At 50.4% G+C, this 27,690-nt stretch overlaps 1 protein-coding gene across 1 annotated transcript; it reads left to right on the forward strand.

Moving 5' to 3' along the window:
* Positions 1–1,230: 1,230 nt before the first annotated feature.
* On the forward strand, positions 1,231–27,290 carry TMPRSS4 (transmembrane serine protease 4). Its single transcript, XM_077839654.1, has 12 exons — positions 1,231–1,410; positions 14,242–14,275; positions 14,375–14,488; positions 15,682–15,834; positions 16,062–16,191; positions 19,076–19,177; positions 20,655–20,695; positions 21,117–21,276; positions 25,498–25,664; positions 26,231–26,326; positions 26,445–26,587; positions 27,108–27,290. Exons 1-12 carry the CDS (start codon positions 1,231–1,233, stop codon positions 27,288–27,290), a joined length of 1,503 nt encoding a protein of 500 aa, XP_077695780.1.
* The last annotated feature ends 400 nt before the right edge of the window (positions 27,291–27,690 follow it).

A 27,690-nucleotide genomic window follows, 5' to 3' on the forward strand; every position in this document is an offset into this window, starting at 1 on the left:
TGGGGTCCCAAGTTACTGAATCCAATTGCAGTACCAGAGAGTGTCCCACTGCAGAGAGCTTGGCCCTGCAACAGAGTTTCCCAGGCCTATGGCAATGCTCATAAGCCAGGCTGCCATGCTCTGAGCTGCCACGGCCCTGGGGTTGACGCTGCCCAATGGATCAACTGGGTCAGCCCTTTCCAAAGGAGCTGTCCTGGGACGTGGGTCCCAAGCTGGGGCCTGGTGTTGCCCTGTCTCGTCTCCAGTTAGTGAGTCAGTTTCCGTCCAAACCCAGATTACCTGGGGGCACGGTTCCAGTTGTGGGGTCTGTTTTCATACTTTGTCCCATTGTGGTGACTGCAGGTTTCCGTTTTTTCACATCACTGGGGGCTCCCAGCCAATCTAGCTCAGCCACAAGCCCTGGGATTGCTGCAGGCATCCCTGGGGGAGGCCCTTGGCTCTTGTTCTGCAGGGGGTCAAACTAGATGAACATCACAGTCCCTTCTGGCCTTCCCAGCTATTGTGACTAGTTATTGCCATATTAAAAAACAAACAGCCCGTCCGTGAGAAAGGAGCAGACAGGCCTCCACGACTGGCCGGGAAAGCTTGCCTCCGGAATGGAGGGTGTGGTGCCACTCAGGTCAATATTACACAACACACATTGTGTCCTCAGCTCCTTTGTGTTCCTGGGTTAGAGCAGCACCAGTGCCAAGAGCCAGCGGCCCCGGCAGACAGGAGAGGCACTGCACTGCTCAGCATGGGGAGAGAGCGGGACAAGGCTGGTGGGGCCTTAGCCAGGGAGCGCTGAGGGCGACAGTCTGTCCCTACGCCACAGACCAGACCCCTGACTTTGTCAAGAGTGGGGGTTGAGTGAACAAGCCCCCCCACCAACTTGCGGTCAGGCAGTGCGGCTGCCATGCACCCCCTCTGTGGCCTGTGCAGCCACTAGTCCACTCTATGGGCTGGAGTGGCAGGCACTGGTCTCCATGCACCCAATCTAGGGGGCACCTGGCCACTGCAACTGCTGCCTCCCCTTTTCCAAAGGCTTCTGCATCACACCCATCCCGTGGAGCCTTCCAGCTACAGAGCCTCCCACTGTGTTTGTCCAGGCTGGCATGACGCCACACATGACAAGTTTGCACCTTTAGCTGCCTTATTTTTGGCACAGGTCCATCACTAGGTTACTCAGGACCTTGTCGCTATGTAACAGGGGCTCCTGGCCCTGGGGCCAACTCCTCATTGCCCTGCACCATGAGCTGCTGCTTACACCAGAGCCCCGTGCTGGCCAATGAACCAGAACGGCAGCGGTTCACACCCACTTTGCACAGGGCGCGGGGCAGTGAGTATTTAAAACCCTTGCGCTTTGGAAAGTGCCGGGCAGAGAGAAAGAAATGGGCTGTGGAGCCTGATACGGTCACTGAGCCCAGGCAGGTGAGGGTGAGACAATGAGATGGTGATTGCAGGTGGCTAGCCCGGCCCGGCAGTAGAACACAATGGATCAGCGAGGCTCAAAGAATGCAGTTGGGTGGTTTGGCTGCCTCCTAACTTTCCAGCCCAGGGTATCCAGGCGCTGTGCAAACGTTCGTGGTTAGTGATTTAACATCACAGCCTCCCCCAGCCCCACCCACGGGACGGCTGTTAGTGCTGCTTATGCAAACACAGAGATTCAGAGATTCCAAAGCCAGAAGGGACCACTGTGATCATATCGTCTGACCCCCTGAATCCCACAGCCCAGAGACCGGCCCCAGAATCATTCCCAGAGCAGAGCTTGAAGGAAAACATCTAATCTGGATTTCAAAACTGTCAGTGACAGAGAATCCACCACGAGCCTGGGTCAACTGTTCCAGTGGTTAATTACTCTCACTGTTAAAATATGCCTTATTTCCTGTCTGCCTTTGTCTAGCTTCAACTTCCAGCCATTGGGTCATGTTAGACCTCTCTCTGCTAGACTGAAGAGCCCATTATTAAATATGTGTTCTCCCTGCAGGTACTTATCAGTCACCCTTTAATCTTCTCTCTGTTAAGCTAAATACATTGTGCTCCTTAAGTCTGTTACTATTAGGGTATGTCACACCAGTGCCAAATACGGAGGTAAAATAACCTCTCTACTGCAACCTGAGTTTCCCCTGTTTGTGAATCCCAGGATCACATTAGCACTTTGGTCACTGTGTCACGCTGGAAGCTCATACTCAGCTGATTATCCACCACGACCCCCAAATCTTTTCAGTCACAGCTTCCCAGGCTAGAGTCCCATCTCGTAGGTATGGCCTATATTCTCTGTTCCTAGATGGATGCCTTTAGCCATATTAAAACACTTATTGTTTGCTTGGGCCCAGATTACCAACCGATCCAGATCGCTCTGAATCAGTGACCTGCCCTCTTCGTAGTTTACCACTCCCCCAATATTTGTGTCACCTGCAAACTTTATCAGTGATGATTCTATGAACACACCCGTTCAATGATGACTCCCCATTTGCAATCACATTTTGAGACCTGTCAAGCAGGCACTGCAAAAGACTTTGCTCTGATACTGAGCTAGTTCCAATACTGATCATCTCAACACATTTGCCATGGGTAAGTTGCGTGTATAATTAAGCAGTGAAGACTCTCGCCTGCTATTCTGGAAAGCTCCATTATAAAAGAAAATTCTAACTAACCACAAATTAAAATACACACGCCCTCAGTTTCTAATGAGTTTGCAAACACCAGAGCTTTCTAGGCGGCTCGCAGTGATATTCATGCTCATCTCTAACTACAATCCACAGACTGACTGATCTGATTTTCCTCCCTGTTTTCACATATTAAAGCCATTAGGCAGCAGCCATAACAGACTCAGGGGGGTGGCATTTTTGCCAAATTCTCCGTCTCCAGTAGGTGCCATCATTTCACTTCTCCTCCATCCTGGTGGCATGTGGGAATTGCGGTGAAGAACACAGCCCACCTCCTTTGATCAATTCATTCATTTGCTGCTCACCTGCTGAGACAGCACAGAGTCAGGTAAGACAGGTACAGCTGTGTCCATTGTCACTTCTCTGCATGGTCAACGTCCGTGTTTTCAAATGACAGTTGTGGCATTTTGGTTGTGGCATTTTGGTTATCCGTGAGGTTATCCCGAGCCATCATCCCACTTAGCAGCCCCATAGCGCAGGAAGGGCAAGAGTGAAGTTGACTTTTTCAAATGAATTATTTTTTAATTTAGTATTGCATCTGTTTTTTGAGACCGTTTATTAATGATCACTGCACCACTCCCAAACTCCAGAGAGCATCCCTAGTCACGCCAGTATTTAAACCTGTGCTTAACGTACCGGCTTAAGGCCTATGGAAGTGCATGCTTAAAGGTGTAGCACCTGTGTTCGTGCTGTCCTGAACCAGGGCCCGGGAGGTTATAACACTAGCCCCTTCTCCCGCAGCTTCTTGCCAAGGCTCTCAAAGCACGTGACAAACACTAGTGAGTTAAAGAGCACGGCTCCCGCACCAGGTAGGGCGGTGTTCTTATGTGTCACTACTACCCTGCTGAGGCACGGCGGTCCAGTGCAGGGCAGAACCTAAGGCCCATGCATTACTCATTACTGTGTTATTACGGGAAAGCCATCATAATGTCCCCAGCTAACCCCAGTGCCAGAGCTGTTAGTGCCTGTCCTGGCATGCCCTGGGGGGTCTGTCTGACAGAGGTGCTGAGCATCCAGGCTGCAGTGGAACCCAAGGGAGGAAACTGGCTTTTTGCTTTTAGGGCTCCTGCCACTATCACAGCTCCATACGCATGTAAAAAAGCTCAGGTAAGTCAAGCCCGGCCATTGTGCAGTCTCTGACCGTGCCAGAGGACAGCTAGTGAGCTGGTGCACGGCTGAGGAATCGGCTCTTGGGGTGCCTTTACACCATATGTCACAGCTCCTTGCCGATTCACACAGCACGGAGACCCAGCTTTCCAGAGAGCATGGCTGCTCTACTCACTGCTGGGAGACTCCCTGGGAAGATGGAGACATTCCAACCTGCAGGTGTAACATCGCGGCGGGACACAGGGACACAGAGAGCAACTTGTGACTCAGACTTCCCCGTGTGCACTCTGGGTGACCCAAGGGAGACATTCTTTGTCTCCAGCGGAGGACGAGACATCTGCTGCCTGCTGTCCTGAGCCTTGCGGTTACAGGGCAGATGGCATTCATAAACATCTCCCCCAGCTGACAGAGCATCCAACCCCTGGTTCATTCCCAGAATGGTGACAAGTGGGTCCTAGGGAGGCAGCTCTGAAAAAGGGGCTGGATTTGTGGGGAAGGGCACAGATCTTTCTGAGTTCCCCAAAACTCTCTCCCATCGAGCTCCCCAATGTACTGAAATAAGCGGTGTCCTTAGGAACACAGCTATGGCCCTACATGATCAGACCCCTCATGTCTGGCCTCTGCTGATGCCTGATGCTGCAGAGGGAGGAGTAAACAAGGTAAGGCTGCCAGCTGCCTCCTTCACCTGTGGGGATTGGCTGCAATTTGTTTATCCCTTCCTTAGCACAGGCACCCTCAGGCTGAATCCCGATCACACCTATTGTCCAACCTGGCCCCTTTGTTATTCATTGGCCTGCATGGTTGGCACTGCCCATGCAGATCCCAAGGAAGGTCTCTGCTCACGGGGCCCAGCCAGCCAACCGAGAAGGGTGGGGAAGAGGGTAGAGTGTGGGAAGAAGAGTTATGGCAGAGAAGGGTGGGGCAGCAGGCTCACTCTTACACACATATTGGCTCCTCTGCTCTGGGGGCTTTGAAGGTTGACATGTAATTGCAGGGAGGGCTAGCGAAGGGGGCCGGGGATCTGAAGGAGGAGGAGAGCTTGCACATTCCACAAGCAGCTGCCAAACGTGGCACTTGGATTCATGGGGCCCGGCCCTCACTGTCCCAGCCTGACACGTCGTGGCGCTTGCCTGTAACGTGCGTGCGCCGGTCAGCTGTGCTGTTTCCGACCCAGGGATTCTTCCTGGATTCTCATCATGAGCTACCACAAGTTGGCTGTAACTCTTGGAGGTGCCATGCTGACTAGCAACAAAAGCCATGTGGGGCGTCTCCTGGAGCTGAGCGGTGAAAGCCTTGGAGAACAGAGCACCTTGTGCCATAAAGCCCCTGGGACGAAGCAGCCCAGCTCAGCAGCAAGAGCTTTCAGTGAGACAGCAATACCATGGCAATCTTTAAAATGCGTTTTCATAACGTAGCTGTCCTTAGCCCTTTTAAATCTGAGGTGCTCAACGTGCTTTACACGTACACACACAGGGTAAGCAAGGGATAAATGAATGAAACACGGCACCCACCACTGAAACGGAGCCTCTTCCGGGGTGCAACATGGTAGCTGTCTAAAAGTCAACAGCAACACAACACACCGGCTCAGGTCAGGAAAGGACAAAGAACCCTGGACCAGCTGCTGCTGAAGAAAGGAAATTGAGTAAAGAGATGGGCAACTTGTGCTCACTGATCCACGAATGAAACTGGGTGACCCGCCTAGAAATATGACGAGCTAGTGACCTTAGAAGCAAGGGCATAACCATCTGGTAACCTTCCGTCTCACATTTTCTTCTTTCCCCCTCCACCCTATAACATTTCTGACTCAAAACCAACTTGGAGCAATGCGGAAGGACAGACAGATGGAGTGGGAAAAGCCTTGCTCCATCAATTCCCTCCTGATAGGCTAATCTTGGCAATAGCTCTGCCTGTGAGTCACTCTCCAGTGGTAGATGCAGAGAAGATTATGCAAGTGATGTTGATGCTGACAGATGGGTGTCAAATTACAATCCAAATCATAAGTCCTGCTTGACGACTCCCATTGTGGGTTTTAAATAGCACTCCCCCTGTCGAGCGGTCAGTGCTAAGGTAGAGCACCAAAGAGCAGGGGCTGCTCAACTCAGGCAGAGTGGGGACAGCTGCAGAGCATCTGAGACTCTGGACAAACCGCAGGGGTTCTGGCACCCTTCGGGCACTCGGTGATTGAAGGGCACGTGCTGCGTTCCAGGCATCCCTTGGATCTGGGAAACTGACTCTTTCCACAGTCTGAAGGACACCTCGCAGCTGGGCAGACATGGTGAGTCACCAGCATGGTAGAACAGCTTTCTTTCACTTCCCAGGGCCCCCTGGCAGATCCCACCATCCTTCCCATAGGGATGGGAGAAGCTCACCTCCCTATTCACTGCCATTTCACTGCTCTCCTGCCGGAATTTCAGACTCAGTCAGATAGAGAGCAGCTCTGTGTTTGAACGAGGTAGATTTATTATCCCTGGGTGTGAAAGAAAAAACCAGGGCACTCCCGTTCCCCCTTTCAAATGACCTGTTCTTCCGTGGCTCTGAATATCCAACAGCAGTTCTGAGCCCGGGAGTGTAACCAATCCTCTGCCCCCTTTCTTCTTCTGGGCTTTGCTTTATTGCTTGCTAAATATATCATGAGATGCTACTGCCCAGAGCCCGTAGCTCCCCAACTTCTGCATGGCTTCCCCTCCTGCCTCTCCACCCTAGGAACTGCACAAATACATCGCTGGAATTAGCTTCCCCTCAAAAGTTTGCTTGCTGGGGTCCAGGGCTCTTCCTGAGGTCAAAATACATGTGTTCTTAGAAGGGTCATTCCCTGAGAGAGTCGCCAGCCTCCCCCAAGCTTCTCAGCCAATGCCCCTGGAACTGGCCTGCCCCAAAGGGAAGGCGCTGTGGAACGTGGGTGCAATGTGCACTAACACTACGGCTGTGTGCACGAGGGTTTTCAGAAAATCTGCCCCCGTGTCTCTCCCCCAACGGCAGCTGCAGTGCGAGCAGGGGCAGTGCACAGGGGTGTCGCCCAATGCAGGCGGAGAACACACTGGCACTGTGAGCAGCAGGATATTTCCCCAAAAGATCGTAGTGCAGACAAGGCTCAGGACAGGAGAATGACCACTGATTTCAATGGGAACAAAGCCCCCAGTCTGCACCCCTTACTCACCCTGAAGAGTACACACGCCTGTTGAAGTTACTAGGATTGAAGGGGGCAGAATGTGACAGTAACTCAGGCTTCTGCAAGGGACGTCCCATTTCCATGTCCCAGAGATCTGACAGCCATTTTGGAAGGTTCTATCAACTTTCCTTTGCAAAGTCTACACAGAGCACAGCTCACACTAGCTAGCAGGCTTCTCTGATAGAAGGAGTGGGAAACATTTTCATGCAGATAACGTAGGCTGTGACGAAGTGCACCCTACTATAATTATCCATTTAATAGTGCCCCTCACAGAGAGAGCCCTCTGTAGACTCTGACGAATCAGCCCAACCACCTCACAGTGAGAGAGGGAGGTAAAGAAATACCATCCCCCATTTTATAGCTGGGAGAGCTAGACAAAAAGGGGCAGCGTGATTTGCCAAAGGTCAGTGAGTTCGTACAACCCAGGAGTTCCTCACTCCCAGTCCAGAGTGCATACCATTTACCCACTAATTAATGAGTCCTTACGAGTTGAAGCAGCATGGGAAGATTTCCTTCCTCTCTTTCTTAAAAGTAAAAAACAATAAATGTAACAGTTCAGCATGCAGCTCTGCACCATCACCCCCGTGTTGTCTGTGCCACACAGCCAGAGGAATCAGTAAAGTCAGAATGACCCCTGTAACTGATCCCTGACACAAGCAGGGTGCAGCAAACCTAGGGCTTGGATGAATCCACCCAAATGTCCTGGATTCAAATGCTTATCTCGGAGTCAAACACTTGTTGGTTTGTGTTTGTCAGGACACGGTTTGGGGCACCAGAGCATCAGAAGCTGCATTAATGTTCTGTCAGAGAAGACAGCAAGGTCATTTTAATTAGCCATAGCAGCTCCCAGTTTTCCAAGAAAACTGTGTTTGCTTTACATAAACAAGCTGGCACAGTTCCTGCCATGCTTTGAATTTAACCAATGCAGCTATAATTACAATGGGCTGTGTTTGATGACAGTTAGAGGGATACTGCACACACACTGACTGGCTGCCTCCAGACTGAAGGCAGAGACTTTCTTTTGATATGAGGAGATTGCATAGACCCAAGGAAAGGCTAAGACCAAGTATAGCTCAGACATTATCCACTCTGCTCAAGAAGGATTTGACATGCACAGGACGTCATTCAACTGGCCACTTGTGTCTCTAAACACTAGTCTAGTCTCTAGGCAAGTTTTCATTCCAGCATTATAGAATCCTAGATTAGGGTTGGAAGATACATAAGGAGGTCATCTAGTCCAACCCCCTGCTCAAAGCAGGACCAACACCAACTAAATCATCCCAGCCAGGCCTTTGTCAAGCTGGGCCTTAAAAACCTCTAAGGATGGAGATTCCACCACCTCCCTAGGTAACCCATTCCAATGCTTCACCAACCTCCTAGTGAAATAGTTTTTCCTAATATCCAACCTAAACCTCCCCCACTGCAACTTGAGACCATTGCTCCTTATTCTGTCATCTGCCACCACTGAGTACAGCCGAGCCCCTCCTCTTTGGAACCCCCCTTCAGGTAGTTGAAAGGTGCTATCAAATCCCCCCTCACTCTTCTCTTCTGCAGACTGAAAACCCCAGTTCCCTGAGCCTCTCTTTGTAAGTTGTGTGCCCCAGCCCCGTAATCATTTCTGTTGCCCTCTGCTGGACTCTCTCCAATTTTTCCACATCCCTTCTCTAGTGAGGGGGACCAAAACTGGACACAATACTCCAAGTGTGGCCTCACCAGAGCTCAATAGAGGGGAATAATCATTTCCCTCGATCTGCTGGCAATGCCCCTACTAATGCAGCCCAATATGCTGTTGGCCTTCTTGGCAACAAGGACACACTGCTGACTCATATCCAGCTTCTCGTCCACAATAATCTCCAGGTCCTTTTCTGCAGAACTGCTGCTTAGCCAGTCGGTCCCCAGCCTGTAAAGGTGCATGGAATTTTTCCTTTTTAAGTGCAGGACTCTGCACTTGTCCTTGTTGAACTTCATCAGATTTCTTTTGGCCCAATCTTCCAATTTATCTAGGTCACTCTGGACCCTATCCCTACCCTCCAGCATATCTACCTCTCCCCCCAGCTTAGTGTCATCTGCGAACTTGCTGAAGGTGCAATTCATCTCATCATCCAGATCATTAAATCTGGGCTGAATTGTCTGCAATGAAACACGTAACAAAGACCGACCTGAGGCAGCCACAGAGGGACAGAGAGTTCAGCTGGTCCAAAAGGCCTTTGAAAGTCCAAACAGAGCCCTGAGCAGGGCTCCAACAAGCAGGAAGCTCTGTGGAAGAAGGAGAAGGACAGGAACTCAGCAGAGTCCCCTGCCAGCACCCCGGGGCCAGTGTGGAAATTTGGCCCTAAGTATTTATGTAGAGTGGGCAGCTGCCCGTGATTATTGCAGAGGGGGAATCTCCTCAGTGACCTAGGCTGAACCTAGCCTACTACTTCCCCACCCTTGGCATGGTGGCATGAGCCCTCTTAGTTATAGAAGAGGCTCGGTCTGTGAGGTAGGGCTGGAATTCAGAGGCCGCTGGGGGGGCGCTGACACAAGAGGTCAGAGCCAGGGAGGACTGGTCATGTGTTTGTTCAAAGCCCTCATGATCACCGGAGGCTGCAGGTGGTATTTCATGGGTGAGCAGGCTGGGCTGTTGCAAGGCAATCTGGCATTTATACAGACACCACACACAGAAGATAGCAGCTTCCTGGAAGAAATCAAGTCAGGGATGGGCAGAGGAAAAGGCAGAAAGCTAAACTGACCCCCTAGCCCCAAAGATACACCCCTCCTTCTCCCCCTTACACTCTCACTGCCCCACACACCCACTCCCCAGACAGATTTACTTTTTCACACCAGACTCCTGGATCTCCTTATTGGCAAGCAGCTGGTATGTTGTACATTACCCAACCACCTGCTGCCCTGCCATGACTCACTGCTGAACATGGGCTTCAAGGACAAAGATCCTGACTAATCTGCCCCAGGGAGGAAAAACCCAGACCATAAACATCTCTCCCTGCCCCACTAAACTCCAGGGACAAGTTTGTTAGGATTTAACCCATTGCACGGGCTATGGTAGAGAAGTGGAAGAGACAGTGGGTATTACGAAGCACTGCCAGACAGCCCAGAGAGCTCAGTAAATAGTGAGTTATGGACACCGTGCTCACGAATTTCCAAAGGGTTTCCAATAATAATAAAAGCTTGCATTTCCACAGCAGCCTGGAGGGTTGAGCAGAGGGCAAGGGATCAGCAGATCCTGGATTCGAATCCTGACCCTGGCCCTGACTTCAGGTTGCAATGCAGGTGAGGGAAGGCCTGTCTCAGGTCTCACTCCCTACCCTGTACAGTGGCCCGCAAAACCAAGAGCAGCACTAGGACGGCAGCACTGAGTTCCAGGCAGACAGCACAGCGAAGGAGAAGGACAAGAGACCCCGATCTAAACGCCTTTGCCACAGAAGAGAATGGGGGCTTGTGCTGGGGAACCCAGGTACTGTGCACTGCAGGCCAGTGGGCATGTTTGGACCCTGCTAGAACACACGGAGAAGCACTCTGCCCCCATGGCACTGCTGATCACCCGCTCTCTGCGCTGCCCCGTGTGGTTTTATCCCAGACACCCACAACATCTGCGGCTTTTCTTAGCGCCCCGCTCCTGGAGTCCGGTGACGACACGAGAATCGCAGCTTTCATTTAAAACAAAAAGTCAGCCTCTAGCCCTGGCGGCTGTGGAGAAAATGCTGACAAGGTGAATGCGTCCCAGCGGCTCAGCAAGCAGGAGGCAAAGAGACAATACCATCACCATTTACTGTGGGTTAGAGCCCATGATTCTGGGGGCCTGACTCGTGATTTTTAAATGCTCGGGGTGAGCAACCCTGCAAATGATTAATAACAGCGAACAGCTGAGAAGTCTGACATCACACAACCCCCTCCCCCACTCAACAAGCAGCTCCCATCCCTGCTCCCAGGCTCCGGAATCTCACTCCCTGTTGAATCTGTCTCCTTTGTGGGCCATTTTGTCTTAGCATTTGACCCCCCTGTTCCCTGCTCATCCTGGGCACAGTCCCTGCACAGAGCCCTGACGCTTACCTGCCATTGCAGCGTCCAGCAGTGACACTGGATGGAATGGTCTCGCGCAGGGCTGGAAGGGACATTAAAGTGACATGGAAATGGGCTGATTTCCATAGGCCAGGAGTTCACTGTGAAAGCAGCCAGGGTCAGAGGGCAGCTCTTGGCAGCACAGTGAAGGCATCCATGCAAATATATAGTGGCCGCATGAAAGTCCAGCCACGCTGCCCTGACTCTCTGTTTAGCATGAATACATCGACCAGAGAGAAGCTTGGCTGCTCCTAAGGCAAAGCCTGGGTGATGTGTTTATCAGGACTTCTCCTTCTGTAATCAGGTGTGGAGAGAAGGAGGGGGCTTAGTGTCTTATTTATCACTTTCTCCTGAGACTGGCTGCTGCAAAGGGGTTTTTTTACACGTCTCCTAGCAGCTGCAATAGCTGTCCCTGCTCTTCTTTATACTGTTTGTCCCTGTAGGCTGGGGGTGGCTTCCCCGCCCCGCTCTGCAGGGACCACGCAGACATACACAGCACGATGGAAAAAGGCAAAAAACATGGGAACAGCCTCAGGGTGTGGGGCAGCCCAAGCCATCAAATTGGACCTGGGCGGCAATGCAAGACAGATACACTGGAAAAGCCACCTGCCTCTTGCTGCTGTGCAGCCTGCTTTATTCCTGAGCTGGGGGAATGGGGGATGTGCCTCTCTCCAGAGTTCATCCCCTGCCTAGATATTCGTTAGGCTATTCCCACAGTGCACCCGCCTGCACGGAATGGCAGGGTCAGCAAAGTTCTTTCCAGGGGCAGAATCGCCCACACACCAATGCCTGAGTCTCCTGGAAAGGGCCTCCGTCTGCTACCAACCAGGGCTTCCTGCATGCCCGTGGACACTATCAAAAGATGCCCCCAGAAGTGCCAGTTAGGGGGTCTCAGGAAACTCTCAGGCAGGCAAGAGAGGCCACTTCCGGCAAGAGAGGCCCTGAACAAATCTTGACTCCAACACCCAGGCACTAGGAGCGCTTTCAAATCTGCAACTCAATCTAGTTCTCAATTTTTCATCCCTATTTTTAACATGGATTGAATTCAAAACCCTGAGATGTTTGAAATCTGGTTCTCAGTCAGCTGGCTGAGGCCCAGCTGTAGTTAATCCCTAGCCTAGAGCTTCACATCCCCTTGAATCAGACCCCGGGCAGCCCCTCTGCTCGGTCTGTGCCCAGACTTTCAGTTCTGCACAACTTCTCAATGCAGTTCAGTGACGCTGAGGTGATGCAATCTGTTCCTTGGCACTGCCAACTCAGAGACTCTACCTGGATTTTAGTAACAAGTTCCCCAGACAATTGTAGCCTTCGTTCTTTTGGAAAATTACATGCGGAGTTTCAATGGGGTTATTTTTTTCTTTGTTGTTAGTTTGTTTTCAATTAACTGTGGAAAAAATTGCACAGGTGGAGAAGCATCCTCAGACATAGAGCCACAGAAACGTGGGGCAGGAAAGGGCCTCAACAGCTCGCCCAGTCCAGCCCTGCCCTGAGATAGGACCAAATAAACCCAGACCCTCCCTGACAGGCGTTTGTCTGACCTGTTCTTAAAACCCTCTGGTGACAGGGATTGGACAACCTGCCTTGGAGCCTGTTCCAGAGCTTAGCTACCCTGAGAGTTAGAAAGGTTTTCCGAATATCTCACTGTACTGCAGATTAATCCCATTACTTCTTATCCTGCCTTCAGTGAACATGGAGAACAATTGATCACCATCCTCTTTATAACAGCCTTTAACATAGTTCAAGACTCTTCTCAGGTCCCCCCCTCAGTCTTCTTTTCGTATGACTAAACATCCAGTTTTTTCAACTTTTTCCTCATATGTGAGATTTTCTAAACCCTTTATCATTTTTGTTGTTCTCCTCTGGACTCTCTCCCAGTTGTCCATATCTTTCCTAAAGTGTGGTGCCCAGCTGAGGCCTCATCAATGTCAAGTAGCGTGAGACAATTACTTCCCGTGTCTTACATACGATACTCCTGTTAATACACTCCAGAATGATATTAGCCTTTTTTACAACTGCATCATGTTGTTGACTTATTCAAATTTGTCAACAGCTAGAACCCCCAGTTCCTTTTCAGCAGTACGACCACCTAGCCAGTTTTTCCCCATTTTGTAGTTGTCTTCTGATTTTGCCTTTCCTTTTTCAAGTGAAGTGTTTTTCACTTGTTTTTATCAAATTTCAACTTGTTGATGTCACACAGATTCTCCCATTTGTCAAGGCCATTTTGGAATTCTAATCCTGTCCTCCAATGTGCTTGCAACCCCTCCCAGCTGGGTGTCATCCACAAATTTTATAAGCACAGTCTCCACTCCATTGTCCAAGTCACTAATGAAAATACTGAATAGTGTCAGCCCCAGGACTGATCCCTGTGGGACCCCACTACATGCAGTCTCCCAGTTTGACAGCGAACCATTGAGAACTGCTCTTTGAATATGGTTCTTCAACCAGTTTTGCACCCACCTTATACTAATTGCATCTAGACCCCATTTCCCTAGTTTGCTTGTGAGGCTGTCATATGGGACTGACTAAGCCTCATTAAAGTCAAGGGGAAATGATCACATACTTCACTTGAAGCAGGTGAGTAGCCTAATCAGCGGATCTATTCCCCTGCGTATGTCCTTAGTGACCTGGGAGGTCTTGTGTCCACTCGCCATGCTGGGACACAAAGAACAATGCAACGCAGCCCATGTCATTGCAGCCAAAGGATTGCTGCTCTGTCACCTTAAAGATGAAATGGGAACATGCAGGCATTTCCCCCCATCTGGCATATCCTAGTTCATCTCATCTCCAGGGTATTTCTCAGGTGCCTGTCTCCTCAGTACCTAAGGCCTGAATATGGTGGAATAGTATCAAGGTCCAGAACAAAACGGTCAGGAATCTCTCCTTGCGACGCCTGGGAGCTGCAGGGGCATGGCACCTGGGACAGCCAAGCCATAAAGTCTTTGAGGAGACAAGCATGTGATGACAACACAGACTTCTCAGGGATATTTGGTTACATAAGCAAAAGCAGAACTGGGGCCTTAGCCTTTAACATAAAGCACCAGGGTCATTCCATGGGGAGACCATGGCCAGATCCAGTGGAAAGACTCCCCTGACTTCCATGGGCTTTAGATCAGTTAGGATCAAGGTCTTTGGTATCCAAGCAAGCAGCCCTGCACTATGCACACAGACTCCCGTCCCAGGAACCCTCCTTTCCCAGCACCCGCTGTACTTTTAATGCACGTATTCAGTTCACTGACTGCTGTTCCCTTCCATTCGCAGGACACAAATTCTGAGTGGCCCCTGAACAGGAGAGGTAATGGCCTTAGGATCTCAGGCGTGGTTGTAAGTGTTGCTAACTGTGCTGGGCTGTGCTCCAAAACCACGTGCCCATGAGCCACTCTCTGTCTTACAGGTCCTCCTCCGCCATGCAAACCCCTGACTGGGGCACAAAATTTCAAGCGATTTGGCATCCCGCTCATTGCCACCATCCTGAGCCTGGCCACCATCGTTGTAATTGCCTTCCTAAGTAAGGTCCCTTCTTTCCTGTCCCACTTGCATGCTGGGGGCTTGCACAGCAGCCATACTGCCCTCTTGCTCTACACTCCTCCAGGTGCCCTAGCAAGCTTGGCGAGAGCACGCCTGACAAGGCGCCGTAGAGATAGCTCCCAAGGCGACAGTCTTTCCCCTGCGGAAAGGGGACTTCGCGCCTGCGGAGGCCAGTGTGATTTGGGGAGAAACAGGGTGAGATGCGGACTTCAGATCCAGATCCCAGCCCCATCCCAAAGCCTGGGGCTGTTGGGATCCAGGGTTTGGGGGGAGGGACGACTCTAGCTTCAGGGATCTCATCCTAATGCCGCCTTTAGGCCAGGTTGTGTCTGACTCCAGTGTTCACGCAGAAGTTGGGGGGCAAACTGCAAGCAGCCTTTGCCCTCCTGTGGGGGGTGTATTGAGGATTGTTGGAATTTTGCAAGCTATTGCTTTAAGAGTGGGAGGGTTCCCTGGTGCTGCTTGCGGGCCCTGGGGCTCTGTAGTGATGCCTGAACTGGAGTCAGTCTGCCAGGCTAGAAACAGACTGCTCAAAACACAGTGGGGTGTCTCATCGCCCTAGAGAGGAGCCTGTTTTCTCCTTCTCTGTTTTCGAGCTCTTGTGTTTTTGTTCTCAGTGCTAAGAAATAAAATTGCGTTACGTTGAAAGCTCCCAGTGAGAGATTTCATCCGTGTGTGTGTAGGCCATGAACACAACTCTGTGCAGAAGGCAGGCACAACTGGGCCCCAGGGCACAGTTCACTCCCTGCTACTGCCCCCAGGGCAATGGGAATGCTACAGGGCTATACTTGCCCCCACTGCACTGGCCAGCTGAGTCAGCTTGGATGGGTAGGGGCACCTCTATGGGTTGGTGCAGAGACATGCACTGTGCATCTAAAACACACACCCCCTCCTGGTATCCACCTGGCCCCTAGAGCTCTTGGGTGTGTGCCCAGCATCCCTACATAGCTTGAAATGGCTCAGCACATGGCTTAACCCGGACCTGAGTCTGCACTGGGAAGCATACATGGAAAGCTTCCCCCCCTCAGAGGCCTGCAGAGTGGGTGCTGCCAAACCCCTTGATCTCAGGAGAAGCCATTTGCAACAAAGATTTAAACCCACCCCCCAAAGTTCCCTGGCAGACATGAGCCAAACATCACAGACCAAGGTGGACTCTGTCCTTTTCCCCTCTAGTCAAGGCAGTTCTGGAACACTACTACTTCCTCTGCAGTAAGACATTCAAGTTCATCCCCATGCAGCAGCAGTGTGACGGGCGGGAAGACTGCTCCTGGGGCGAGGACGAGGAGAGCTGTGTGCAGCAGGTCCCAGAAGGCCCACCCATGGAAGGTGAGTTGTGGGTTTTATGCCAGCACTACCATGCTGTGCAGGGGGCATGAGCAGGTCTGGGGGCTGAAAGCAGCATTCAGAGCCTTTTGCTGCGTGTAGAAATCACTGGAACCAGGGGCCAATGGCTGTAACGAGGATTAGCATGCACAAGATACTGCAAATATGCCAAACTGCAGCCACCTGGAGGGGAGCCTGCAATGCAGCTGACTCTGTGTGTTTCTCCCTAGTCCGCATTTCCAAAGACAGATCCACCTTGCAGGTGCTAAACAAAGAGACCGGAGCCTGGTTCTGGGCATGTCATGATAACTTTCATATGACCCTGGCAAAAGCAGCCTGCAAGCAAATGGGCTATAGCAGGTACCTGCCTTCCATCTCACTCCCCCTGCACTCTGGCTTTCTGGTCATCCCTTTTCCCCCTTCTCTCTCTCTCATTGGTATGGAACTTGCTACCCCTTTAAAAAAACATTTCGGGGGGGGGGGGGGGAAAGATACTTGAAATAACTATTAATGCTTATTAGCATGCAGCGCTCTGGACCAGTGTCCACAGAGCAGGGACAGCCTAGGTGTCCCCTTCACTGCCCCTCTAGGCATGAGAGGGAGCCTAGCCTCTGTGGCCCATTCAGTCCTTTCTCTCTGCGGAGGCTGTACTCGGCTTTGGGGATGCAGGCACATAGACAAACTCCAAGCAGCCCTGCCCTCCCTATCTGGCTGTGGCACTAGGCCTCAGTTTTCCCCCTTCTCCAGGATCTGACTCTATAAAGTCTCAGGCACCCAGAGCAATCACCCTCAGGTCTCTCCTGCTGGGCTTCCATTTATCATCTTAAACAGAACAGAAACACACCTAGCCTCATGCCCTTGTAGCTGGCTCTCCGAGGCCCTTCCAGGGGTTACGCAGTCACCCTCAGATCGGGGCTTCTCTGCATCTCCCTAGTCAGGCTGGCCACTAGTCTTGCTCCTGAGGTCCTCCCCCTGCACAGGGAGGACCCCCCACCCCACCTCTTAGCCATTGCCCTTCTACCCAGCTCTGCAGCCAACCCAGCACCTTCCCACTTCCCCTTTCTCTGAGTGAGTAGGAGGCTCTGCCTTTTATAGCCTGCCTTGCTCACATGATCAGTCACATGATCTCAGGGGGCTATTCCCTCCCCCAGTATTCCCAGCCTTAAAGGATTGAGGGCACAAAACAGCTGGGCTAGCCTGTGTTACAAGCGCTCTGCACAGTCATTTCACGCAGGGCCCCAAGTTGCCGTCCAGGGGTTCTGAATGTTGCTGACCACCAACCAGAGCCAGGTCTGAAAGAGCAAGCCGGCTGTGAAAGGTGCTGTCTCCCCTCTCTAGCCTGCACCAGCGCTTTTCAGCGAACACAGCTGAGCCGGTACTGCACAACTAAGTAAGGCCAGGATTTTCTAAGGAGCCTGGCATCCAAAAATCATGAGATTGGCTAAAAAGCATGAGTTTTTTTAAAAAAATAATACAGTGGGGTGGGTTTTTGTTTTTTCCTCCTTTTGGTGTTGGAGCCTTTAAGGTTCAAGTTTTCAAATGTTTCTCCATGATCATGGCGGCTAGAAACTTCTTTAAAAAATAAAAATGAGGATTCTCACCTAATCCCTGACTCAAAGAGCTGGGGCTTAAGCAAAATACCAACTAGGGGAGAGCTGGCATCAGATTATGGGCACCTAACTCCCTTAGGCTCCTTTGAAAATCCTAGCCTGATTGTTTTCACACTGCATCTTCCCCAGACACAGAATCCTTTCCACTAAACCAGCCGCTGATGCATGTTACTAGCAGGTGAGCAAGTAAAGTGCCATCAATCACTACACCCTCCAGGAATCCCACTGGTCATGAAACATGAGAACATTCTCAATTCCTGACACGAATGGAAATGAAAGTAAAAGATAAAGCGCACACACGCACCCCAGACTCCCATGGGCTCCTTTCTGGGGTGCCTTTGCTGCAGGGACCAGCAAGAAGGGCATCCATGTGCAATGCTTATTTTAACAAGAAAGGCTCCCCTTTGTTCCTCAGCCAAACTGGCTCCACCAGCTGGAACAGCCTCCGTCCTGCAGCGAGGGAGCTGGCTCTGGCAGTAAGAAAAGGAGTACTTGTGGCACCTTAGAGACTAACCAATTTATTTGAGCATGAGCTTTCGTGAGCTACAGCTCACTTCATCGGATGCATACCGTGGAAACTGCAGCAGACTTTATATATACACAGAGAATATGAAACAATACCTCCTCCCACCCCACTGTCCTGCTGGTAATAGCTTATCTAAAGTGATCATCAGGTTAGGCCATTTCCAGCACAAATCCAGGTTTTCTCACCCTCCACCCCCCCACACAAATTCACTCTCCTGCTGGTGATAGCCCATCCAAAGTGACAACTCTTTACACAATGTGCATGATAATCAAATTGGGCCATTTCCTGCACAAATCCAGGTTCTCTCACTCCCTCACCCCCCTCCAAAAACCCACCCCCATGTGACAGGTCACTGAGCTGCCGTGGGCCTGCTGAGCTTGCACTTTGCAAGTGACACTCCAGGATTCTGTGGTTGTTTGGGGCGAGCAGCAGGGTTGGGGTCTCCCTTCGCTGTGGCCATTCGGGTTGTTTTTCTCTTTCCATTCCTGTTTTTCTCTGCCTCATTCTTGTTTCTTTCTCTCCTTCACCCTCTGCTTTTCACTGGTCCTTTCTCCTGTGGTTCATGCTGTAAATCCAGAGCGAGTGCCCTGAAGCGAGGCCAGACGTGCTCTGGCACGGTACAGAGATGGACCTGCCCTTCCCCGACCCCAAGATGATCCGAACTGAGAGGGGTCCATTGTACGGTGCACGCTACATGGCCGTAGCTTTCTCCCCGGGTGTTGTCCTTCCTGGGCGGCTGGCCCAGACTCAGTCCCACTGCCCGCAAGGGACCACATTCTCCTTGCAGGGACCCCTTGTGGGCTCAGTCTGTGAGCTCCTGTCTTCTCACAGACCCACTGGGCCAGGATCCCCAGCTTTGCCCAACTGAGTGGCACTTTGCCAGGAGCCACAATGCCGTATGAAATGAGGCAGATTGCCGTGGCCACCCCAAACTTTAACAGGGAAATGTCATGTCCCACTATGCAATGCTCCATCACCGGCCCGGCAGCAGGGAGGTCCCAGCGTCTCGGCCACTCACAGCTTGGACAGGGGCAGGCACAGGCCGGCTGCCGCTGGCTGTGCTCCTGGGATGGGCCCACTCTGATAAAACACTGTCTGTATTTTCCAGCGTCCCAGCATTCAGAGCTGTGGACATTGCAGACACGCAGGGCCTGCCCCTCAGGGAGGTCACATTGAACAATGGGGTCCTCCAAGGGCAAGACTCCGGCAGGTGAGTGGAAAAGCAACCGGTAGATGAGCTGTGGAATGCATTAACTTGGCCACTTCAGTGCATCTCGTGGAGAAGGGCTGCTGAGATCAGCAGGGGTCGCTCCTGGGCTGATTCTCCTGTGGCTGAGAACAGAGCAGCAATGGTTCTTAGCCTTAGCGCTTACGTAGCATTTCCTTGCTCATCGCACGTTATCGGCAGTATTACTGATCTGCTCCTCAGCTTGGGCAGCAGCTCTGTGTCACTCTGCCCATGTTACAGTTGAGAAACTGAGGCACATGATTTGTCTAAGGCCACAGAGGGTATCAGCGTCAGAAATGAAGCCCAGGATGCATTCCTGGCACCCAGCCCTCTGCTCAGACCACCCTTTATCCATGAGGTTTATAGGGGTTTGTTAGCCAATGCCCCTGTGATTCAACACAACTGGCTGACACACACATTGCTGACGGTTCCCATGACAGCCCCCAAATGTCCAGACTGACCAGCTTCCCATCAGCCACAAGCCTGTGCTCTGTTAGTGATGCTGACCTATAAGCAGGCCCCAGCGTGCTAGTGAAATCCCTTGGGGCCAGGGACAGAGATGTTCCTTTGCTGGGAACAAGGTTTAATCGTGACCAGCTCCCACAATCTGCCCTGGTTCACGCTGACCCATCAGCGATGGGTCAGTAACTCAGGGCCTCACAGCTATGTGTGGACACCACTCTGCTGGGGAGTCGCTGAACCTGGGTGGGCTCAGAACCACACAGCCCCACACACCGTTCCAATGGGACAGGATTTCTGTGCCCTGAGCAGGACCTTTCTGCCAGCCAATGCCCTGTGAGGTGCTTCTGGCAGCTGGCGCTGGGTGCCATTGACACACCCTGGTCGGGGCATCGCTAGGAACACAGCTACACCTTGCCAAACCAGGGAACGTACAAGCCGCTTGCTTTGGACGTCTGGTGAGGAAGCCTCTGACCCCCAGCCTCTCCTCCCCTCCCCAGGGCAGGGCCACAGCCAGGCAGGGATTAGTGCACAGGAGGACACTGCTCAGCTCTGCAGCAGCCTCACTCTGTGCAGTAAATGCCCCAGGGCCTGGGCCTGAGCCAGCTGCTGACCCACAAGCTGTCAGCCCAGCCGCTGCAGAGTGTATCGTCTCTGTGGTGGTCACGGCGGAGTTTGTAGCAAGGTGCAAAGGCTGCTGCTGCTTCAGTCCACAGGGACTTTATGAACATGGCTCGGCTCAGGGACTCGGCCTGTCAGGAGCCCAGAACAGTCAGCGGAGCCATGCCACACCTCTGAGCAAGCCCCCGGGCTTGAGGAGGCTCCTCACATGTGCAAGATGGGCAGGATTCACCCATTTGGCGGGGGGTTCAGTCCACAGGCCGAAGAGCTGATTTTAAGGCGACAGTCTACAAACAATGCAATGTGCGACCCCTATGGCCCCTGGGCAGAGACGGGCTGTGAGAGACACAGCAGGTAACGCGCCATTTTCCTCTTCCAGGCAGTGCCTCTCTGGGACCGTCGTTTCACTCGCATGTGCCAGTAAGTGTGATTCTGTTATCAGTGTAGACGCACTTATGGCTTAACCCCTGCTTACACTGGGTTAGCTAGGGTAGGTGAATTATTTGATTAATTATGCTAAGCCAATTAAGGTTTACAGTTTGAAAGGGAAGGGGATAAATAAACTGATTTAAGCAAGTGTGGCAAAATTCTAAAGAAAGTTACAGAGTCTGTGATATACGTGCAAGCCCTGCAGTGTCAATGGAAGGCAATACATACACAAAACACACATGTACACATATGTTCTTTACCAGCTCTTTGGCTCATAGACATACAGTCTGCACAGACATTCTGGAACATGTATTTTCCCTCCAAAAGGCATGTTCTCGGGTGGTGCGGGGGAGTCACTCTCCCGTGTGCTGAGCTAAGATGTTGACTTGTTATCTCTTATCCTTGGATGCAGCCTGCGGAGAAAGTGTGAGGTCTCCACGTGTGGTTGGTGGGGGCCAGGCCAGGATCGACACCTGGCCATGGCAGGTCAGCTTACAGCACAAAACCCAGCACCTCTGTGGGGGCAGCATCATTGACCCAAGGTGGATTCTTACAGCAGCACATTGCTTCAAGTGAGTCCCCGAGTGCAATCCGCTGGGAATTGTGGGTGGGGGACTCACATTAACTATGGACACAAGACGAGATGACAAACTATAGATTAAGTGTATAAATACTGGAGGAGTCAGGGCTGCTTTCAGGAGCTGAGGGCTAGAGCTGCTTGGAAATGGCATTTTACATTCCGTGAAATGTTTTAATGAAAATGAAAAAAAAATCATATTCATTTTTAAAAAGTGTGAATTTGGGAGGGGCGGTTATTGAAAAATTGAATAAACCAAATGTTTTTTGGTTTTCGGTTGTCAAAAAAATGGGGGAAAAAATCAGTTTGGGATTTGTTTGTGAAAGCCCCCAAAATGTCCACAAAACGAGAAATTTTCTTACAAAAACCTTCCAGTTAGTCAAAAAGCCATTTCAGATCAACAAGGTCTGCTGAGTGCAGGTAACGCCAGCTGCAGGCAGTGGGAGAGGGAGGAGCTCAGCAGCTCAGCCAGCAAAGGTGACTGCCTGGCTATATATACATGCTATGGGCTGATTTGCCCCGCTCTCTGTGCTGTCATTTACACCACTGCAGAGCAAGTGTAAAGTACGTGTGAAATGCTAGCCAATATTTAACTCCTGCCAGTAACTGGAATTCCCCCTTCTTTAAGCAATTTCTTTTAATATTTCAAAGTTAAACTCTGGTTAGGTGCTTATCTCTTTCAGGGTTCTCTTTGCTTCTTGTTTCAGAGTAACAGCCGCGTTAGTCTGTATTCGCAAAAAGAAAAGGAGTACTTGTGGCACCTTAGAGACTAACCAATTTATTTGAGCATAAGCTTTCGTGAGCTACAGCTCACTTCATCGGATGCATACTGTGGAAACTGCAGAAGACATTATATACACAGAGACCATGAAACTATACCTCCTCCCACCCCACTCTCCTGCTGGTAATAGCTTATCTAAAGTGATCACTCTCCTTACAATGTGTATGATAATCAAGTTGGGCCATTTCCAGCACAAATCCAGGTTTTCTCACCCTCTGCCCCCCCGCCACACAAACTCACTCTCCTGCTGGTAATAGCCCATCCAAAGTGACCACTCTCTTTACAATGTGTATGATAATCAAGGTGGGCCATTTCCAGCACAAATCCAGGTTTTCTCACCCCCCCTCCCCCAACGCACACAAACTCACTCTCCCGCTGGCAATAGCTCATCCAAACTGACCACTCTCCTTACAATGTGTATGATAATCAAGGTGGGCCATTTCCAGCATAGTTTAACCAGAACGTCTTGGGGGGGGGGGTAGGAAAAAACAAGAGGAAATAGGCTACCTTGCATAATGACTTAGCCACTCCCAGTCTCTATTTAAGCCTAAATTAATAGTATCCAATTTGCAAATGAATTCCAATTCAGCAGTTTCTCGCTGGAGTCTGGATTTGAAGTTTTTTTGTTTTAAGATAGCGACCTTCATGTCTGTGATTGCGTGACCAGAGAGATTGAAGTGTTCTCCGACTGGTTTATGAATGTTATAATTGTTGACATCTGATTTGTGTCCATTTATTCTTTTACGTAGAGAAGACAGTCTCTGTCTTCTGGACAGTCTCTACTGTTATTTTCTTTGTTAGGCCTGTCCTGTAGTAGGTGACTTCTGGGAACTCTTCTGGCTCTATCAATCTGTTTCTTCACTTCCGCAGGTGGGTATTGTAGTTGTAAGAACGCTTGATAGAGATCTTGTAGGGGTTTGTCTCTGTCTGAGGGGTTGGAGCCAATGCGGTTGTATCGCAGAGCTTGGCTATAGACGATGGATTGTGTGGTGTGGTCAGGGTGAAAGCTGGAGGCATGTAGGTAGGAATAGCGGTCAGTAGGTTTCCGGTATAGGGTGGTGTTTATGTGACCATTGTGTATTAGCACTGTAGTGTCCAGGAAGTGGATCTCTTGTGTGGACTGGACCAGGCTGAGGTTGATGGTGGGATGGAAAGAAAATAACAAACAAAGAAAATAACAGAACGCCACTAGCCGTCACCTTCAGCCCCCAACTAAAACCCCTCCAACGCATTATTAAGGATCTACAACCTATCGTGAAGGATGACCCAACACTCTCACAAATCTTGGGAGACAGGCCAGTCCTTGCCTACAGACAGCCCCCCAACCTGAAGCAAATACTTACCAACAACCACATACCACACAACAGAACCACTAACCCAGGAACCTATCCTTGCAATAAAGCCCGTTGCCAACTGTGCCCACATATCTATTCAGGGGACACTATCACAGGGCCTAATAACATCAGCCACACTATCAGAGGCTCGTTCACCTGCACATCCACCAATGTGATCTATGCCATCATGTGCCAGCAATGCCCCTCTGCCATGTACATTGGTCAAACTGGACAGTCTCTACGTAAGAGAATCAATGGACACAAATCAGATGTCAAGAATTATAACATTCATAAACCAGTTGGAGAACACTTCAATCTCTCTGGTCACGCAATTACAGACATGAAGGTCGCTATCTTAAAACAAACAAACTTCAAATCCAGACTCCAGTGAGAAACTGCTGAATTGGAATTCATTTGCAAATTGGATACTATTAATTTAGGCTTAAATAGAGACTGGGAGTGGCTAAGTCATTATGCAAGGTAGCCTATTTCCCCTTGTTTTTTCCTACCTCCCCCCCCCCCACAGACGTTCTGGTTAAACTTGGATTTATGCTGGAAATGGCCCACTTTGATTATCATACACATTGTAAGGAGAGTGGTCAGTTTGGATGAGCTATTGCCAGCAGGAGCGTGAGTTTGTGTTTGTTGGGGGGGGGGTGAGAAAACCTGGATTTGTGCTGGAAATGGCCCACCTTCATTATCATGCACATTGTAGGGAGAGTGGTCAGAGAAAACCTGGATTTGTGCTGGAAATGGCCCACCTTGATTATCATACACATTGTAAGGAGAGTGGTCACTTTGGATGGGCTATTACCAACAGGAGAGTGAGTTGGGGGGCCGGGGGGGGGGGCGGAGGGTGAGAAAACCTGGATTTGTGCTGGAAATGGCCCAACTTGATTATCATACACATTGTAAGGAGAGTGATCACTTTAGATAAGCTATTACCAGCAGGAGAGTGGGGTGGGAGGAGATATTGTTTCATGGTCTCTGTGTATATAATGTCTTCTGCAGTTTCCACAGTATGCATCCGATGAAGTGAGCTGTAGCTCACGAAAGCTTATGCTCAAATAAATTGGTTAGTCTCTAAGGTGCCACAATTACTCCTTTTCTTTTTGCTTCTTGTGCCTTACAAGTCATGTCATGTCTGAAGTGCAACAATAGTTTAGAAAGAAAACATATAAAATTCCTTATAGTTTCTCTAATCTTAGTTGACCTAGTCTGCATATTCTTTGATTATGTCTAATGCCTTTCATTTCACATTCTTCAAGGCTTACGGTAATACATAAGCCATTATTTTGAAGGAACAAGACAGATTATCCGTATAGAGAGTAACAGTGCCTTTGAGCCATAAAGCAAACAAATGTACAGCTTCAGAGTTCAGATTAAAGCTAGTTTGTTTGGATTTCTTGAAGCATCCAGAAGTTTGACCTCTGGAACATTTTGTATTCTGGGTCTTGCAGCAAGTTATTCCTTAAACAGTTTACTTGATTCCCCTCTTCTTTCTCCCCATCCATCCCCAAAGTCTGGCACTTAATCCCCTGTAGCCAGACAGTGAGGTGGGAATTCTAGCCACATGCAGATCATGAAAGGTTCCTGCCTAAACAATCATTTGAAGAGTTTCTTAAGCAGGGGAACTTGCATTCTTGAGGAATGCGGATTTCAACCTCAGTTTATCTGAGACTCTTTAGTCATGTCTCATTGTTTGAGTTGTGCATGTTGCTCTCCAATTGTCCTTAGTTCCTTTCGGAGGGAGCTAACATTGGGAATAAGTGAAGATTACTAAAATCCTGGCTGTAGGCAGTGTACTTGTAGCCATGTGGGTCCCAGGATATTAGAGAGACAAGGTGAGTGATCAAATATCTTTTATTGGACCAACTTCTGTTGGTGAGAGACAAGTTTTGAGCTACACAGAACAATTCTGCATGTTGTGAAGGGTGATTCATTGCATCCTGACTAAGGGGCAGAGAGGGAGCTATAGTTCTTATTACCAATATATATTCAAGGCATATTTGACATCTATACATCTCACATGAGCGCCTATCATTATGGAGAAGTCATGGAAGGAAAAAAGCCAATAACCATTGGCTGTATTTGTGCATAGGAACAACCTGGCCCTTCAGAACTGGCGAGTGAAAGCAGGATCCGAAATCCTCTCCAACTTCAACACTATCCCTGTGGAAAAGATCTTCATCATTGACAGTAATCATATGTTTCCCAAAGATAATGACATTGCCCTGGTAAAACTAACGTCTCCCTTAAGTATTTCAGGTGAGCGAGAGCCTACTCTCTAAAATCACTTTCAGAAACTTCTTTGAAATAAGCCCCCCACATAAATGCCTTGGCATCCATTGCCTATGGATTTGTCTAAATGTGCTATAGGGCCGGATCCTCAGCTTTGGCAAAGTGGGGAGTGCATGATATGGGTCAGGCGCAAGTCAAAGGCTGTGAGGACACGTGAAGGAGATTGATAGGTCCATCCGGGACTGCATGAAACACCACTGTGCGAATGGTGCCGTTCGTAAATCAATGTGTGTGACGTAGTGGCCTGCAATGGCTGTGCCTGGCTCAGTCCATGAGTGCGCCTGACTGGACAGACAAATGTATGAGTGTGAATGTGCCTGACTGGCCAGAACTCAACAGAACACGCTCACTTCTGCCTTGGTGCACACTGCTTTTGGCCTGTCAAGCATCTGTGTAAAACCCACTGTGATAATTCCGGCACGAGTTTAAGATGATCCATCTCTAGTGCCTGGGCAGTCAGGCGAATTTCTCCACAAGCCTAGAATTGAGACCCTCTCTCCTGATTCTATCTGTTCATATTCTCTCCCTTCCAGACACAGTTAAGCCAATCTGTCTGCCTTTTTTTGATGAGGAATTGCCCTCACACGCCCCACTGTGGGTGACAGGCTGGGGCTACACAGAGCAGGATGGTGAGTTCAGTACGTTAGCTCTCTACCACACAGGGCTGAAAACTGCTCTCTTTAACCCTGGCTCTCAGAGAGGCAGGGTGGAAGGGAGGAAGCTCTCATTTGTGTATCATTTATCAAGGTACATTGTCCAAGTCTCTGCAGCAGGCCCAGATCAAACTGATTGACAGCAACACCTGCAATGCTGTCGATGCCTACCAGGGGGACGTCTCTGATAGGATGATATGTGCAGGCCTCATGGAAGGTGGTGTTGATACCTGCCAGGTGAGGACCTTTCTCACCTTCGAAAATGTGTTCTTCTCGCTGCACAGGTGGAAGTTCAGGGGTAAATCCTGCATGCTCGTTCCTCCAGCCCCTCGGAAGAGGAGCAGCATGGAGCCCTGAATAACATCCCTCTAATTCCAGGAGCGTTCGGGGCCCTTGTTAGCGTCAGGGACTGGACCACAGGCGCTGGGTGTTGTGGGGGCAGAAGGGAGTCTGGGCCAAGACTTTGAATGAGTCTGATTTTCAGAAAGCATTGAGCACCTGCCCCTGAAAATCAGGCCCCTCTCAGGTGTTTCAAGTTTGCCCCCACAGCTCACTGGTCACTTCTGACGCTCTGGGTCCAGGGCCCTTGGCCATTATGGTAAAGTCACACTACACTACATATGGGCTTGAGCCAGTTATGAACTTTATAACTCAAGCCGAGCTCTGCTTCCTCCATAGCCACTGATATCGGGAGAGGAGCAGGGGATAGGGAACAGCAGGGTTCCCTGTAACACCTGCTTGTGTGTGTCCCTCCCAGGGAGACAGCGGCGGCCCCTTGATGTACAATCCAGGGCACTGGCAGGTGGTGGGGATCGTCAGCTGGGGACATGGCTGTGGCAGACCAAGCACTCCCGGCGTCTACACCAAAGTGCAGGCCTATCTCAATTGGATCTACACCGTCCAGAGGGTCAGCATCCTTGTCTCTGAAACCAGCCACTGATGATGAGTGGATTCCTCCCTGCTGGGCTGGCAAAGGACAGCTTGTGCCACCCCTATTCTGTGAGTGCCAGAGGCCAGTTCAGCTCCTGTGACTTGCCCTACACTGTTATTGCAACAGCACAGAATGGCCAGGCCCCAAACATTCGCCAGCCATGCCCACCAGAATGCTCCCTGCCTCAGGGCCTGGTGGGGTTCACATACCGCACCATGGCTGGGACAGAGGTAGCAATGGTCCATGAAGAATCTGGCTTACACAGCCGCAGAACTACAGTGATGGGAAGTGGCTAGGGCTTGTTGGTGTTTAGTTCCCCAGAAAAAAAATATACATTGCTCCTGGGTGCTGAGCTAATCAAAAATCCAAAGCGTTTGCTGCTCCTAGGCTTCCTCAATACGACGAGTGC

Source organism: Eretmochelys imbricata, chromosome 22 (assembly GCF_965152235.1).
Source record: "Eretmochelys imbricata isolate rEreImb1 chromosome 22, rEreImb1.hap1, whole genome shotgun sequence".
NCBI classification, from domain to species: domain Eukaryota; kingdom Metazoa; phylum Chordata; order Testudines; family Cheloniidae; genus Eretmochelys; species Eretmochelys imbricata.

Bases quoted from the DNA above. Each gene is read 5' to 3' on its own strand.
- TMPRSS4 (XM_077839654.1), top strand. From the start codon at position 1,231: ATGAGCTGCTGCTTACACCAGAGCCCCGTGCTGGCCAATGAACCAGAA. The intron at 1,411-14,241 runs GTGAGGGTGAGA...TTCCATTCGCAG, and splicing joins CGGTCACTGAGCCCAGGCAG to GACACAAATTCTGAGTGGCC. The intron at 15,835-16,061 runs GTGAGTTGTGGG...GTTTCTCCCTAG, and splicing joins AGAAGGCCCACCCATGGAAG to TCCGCATTTCCAAAGACAGA.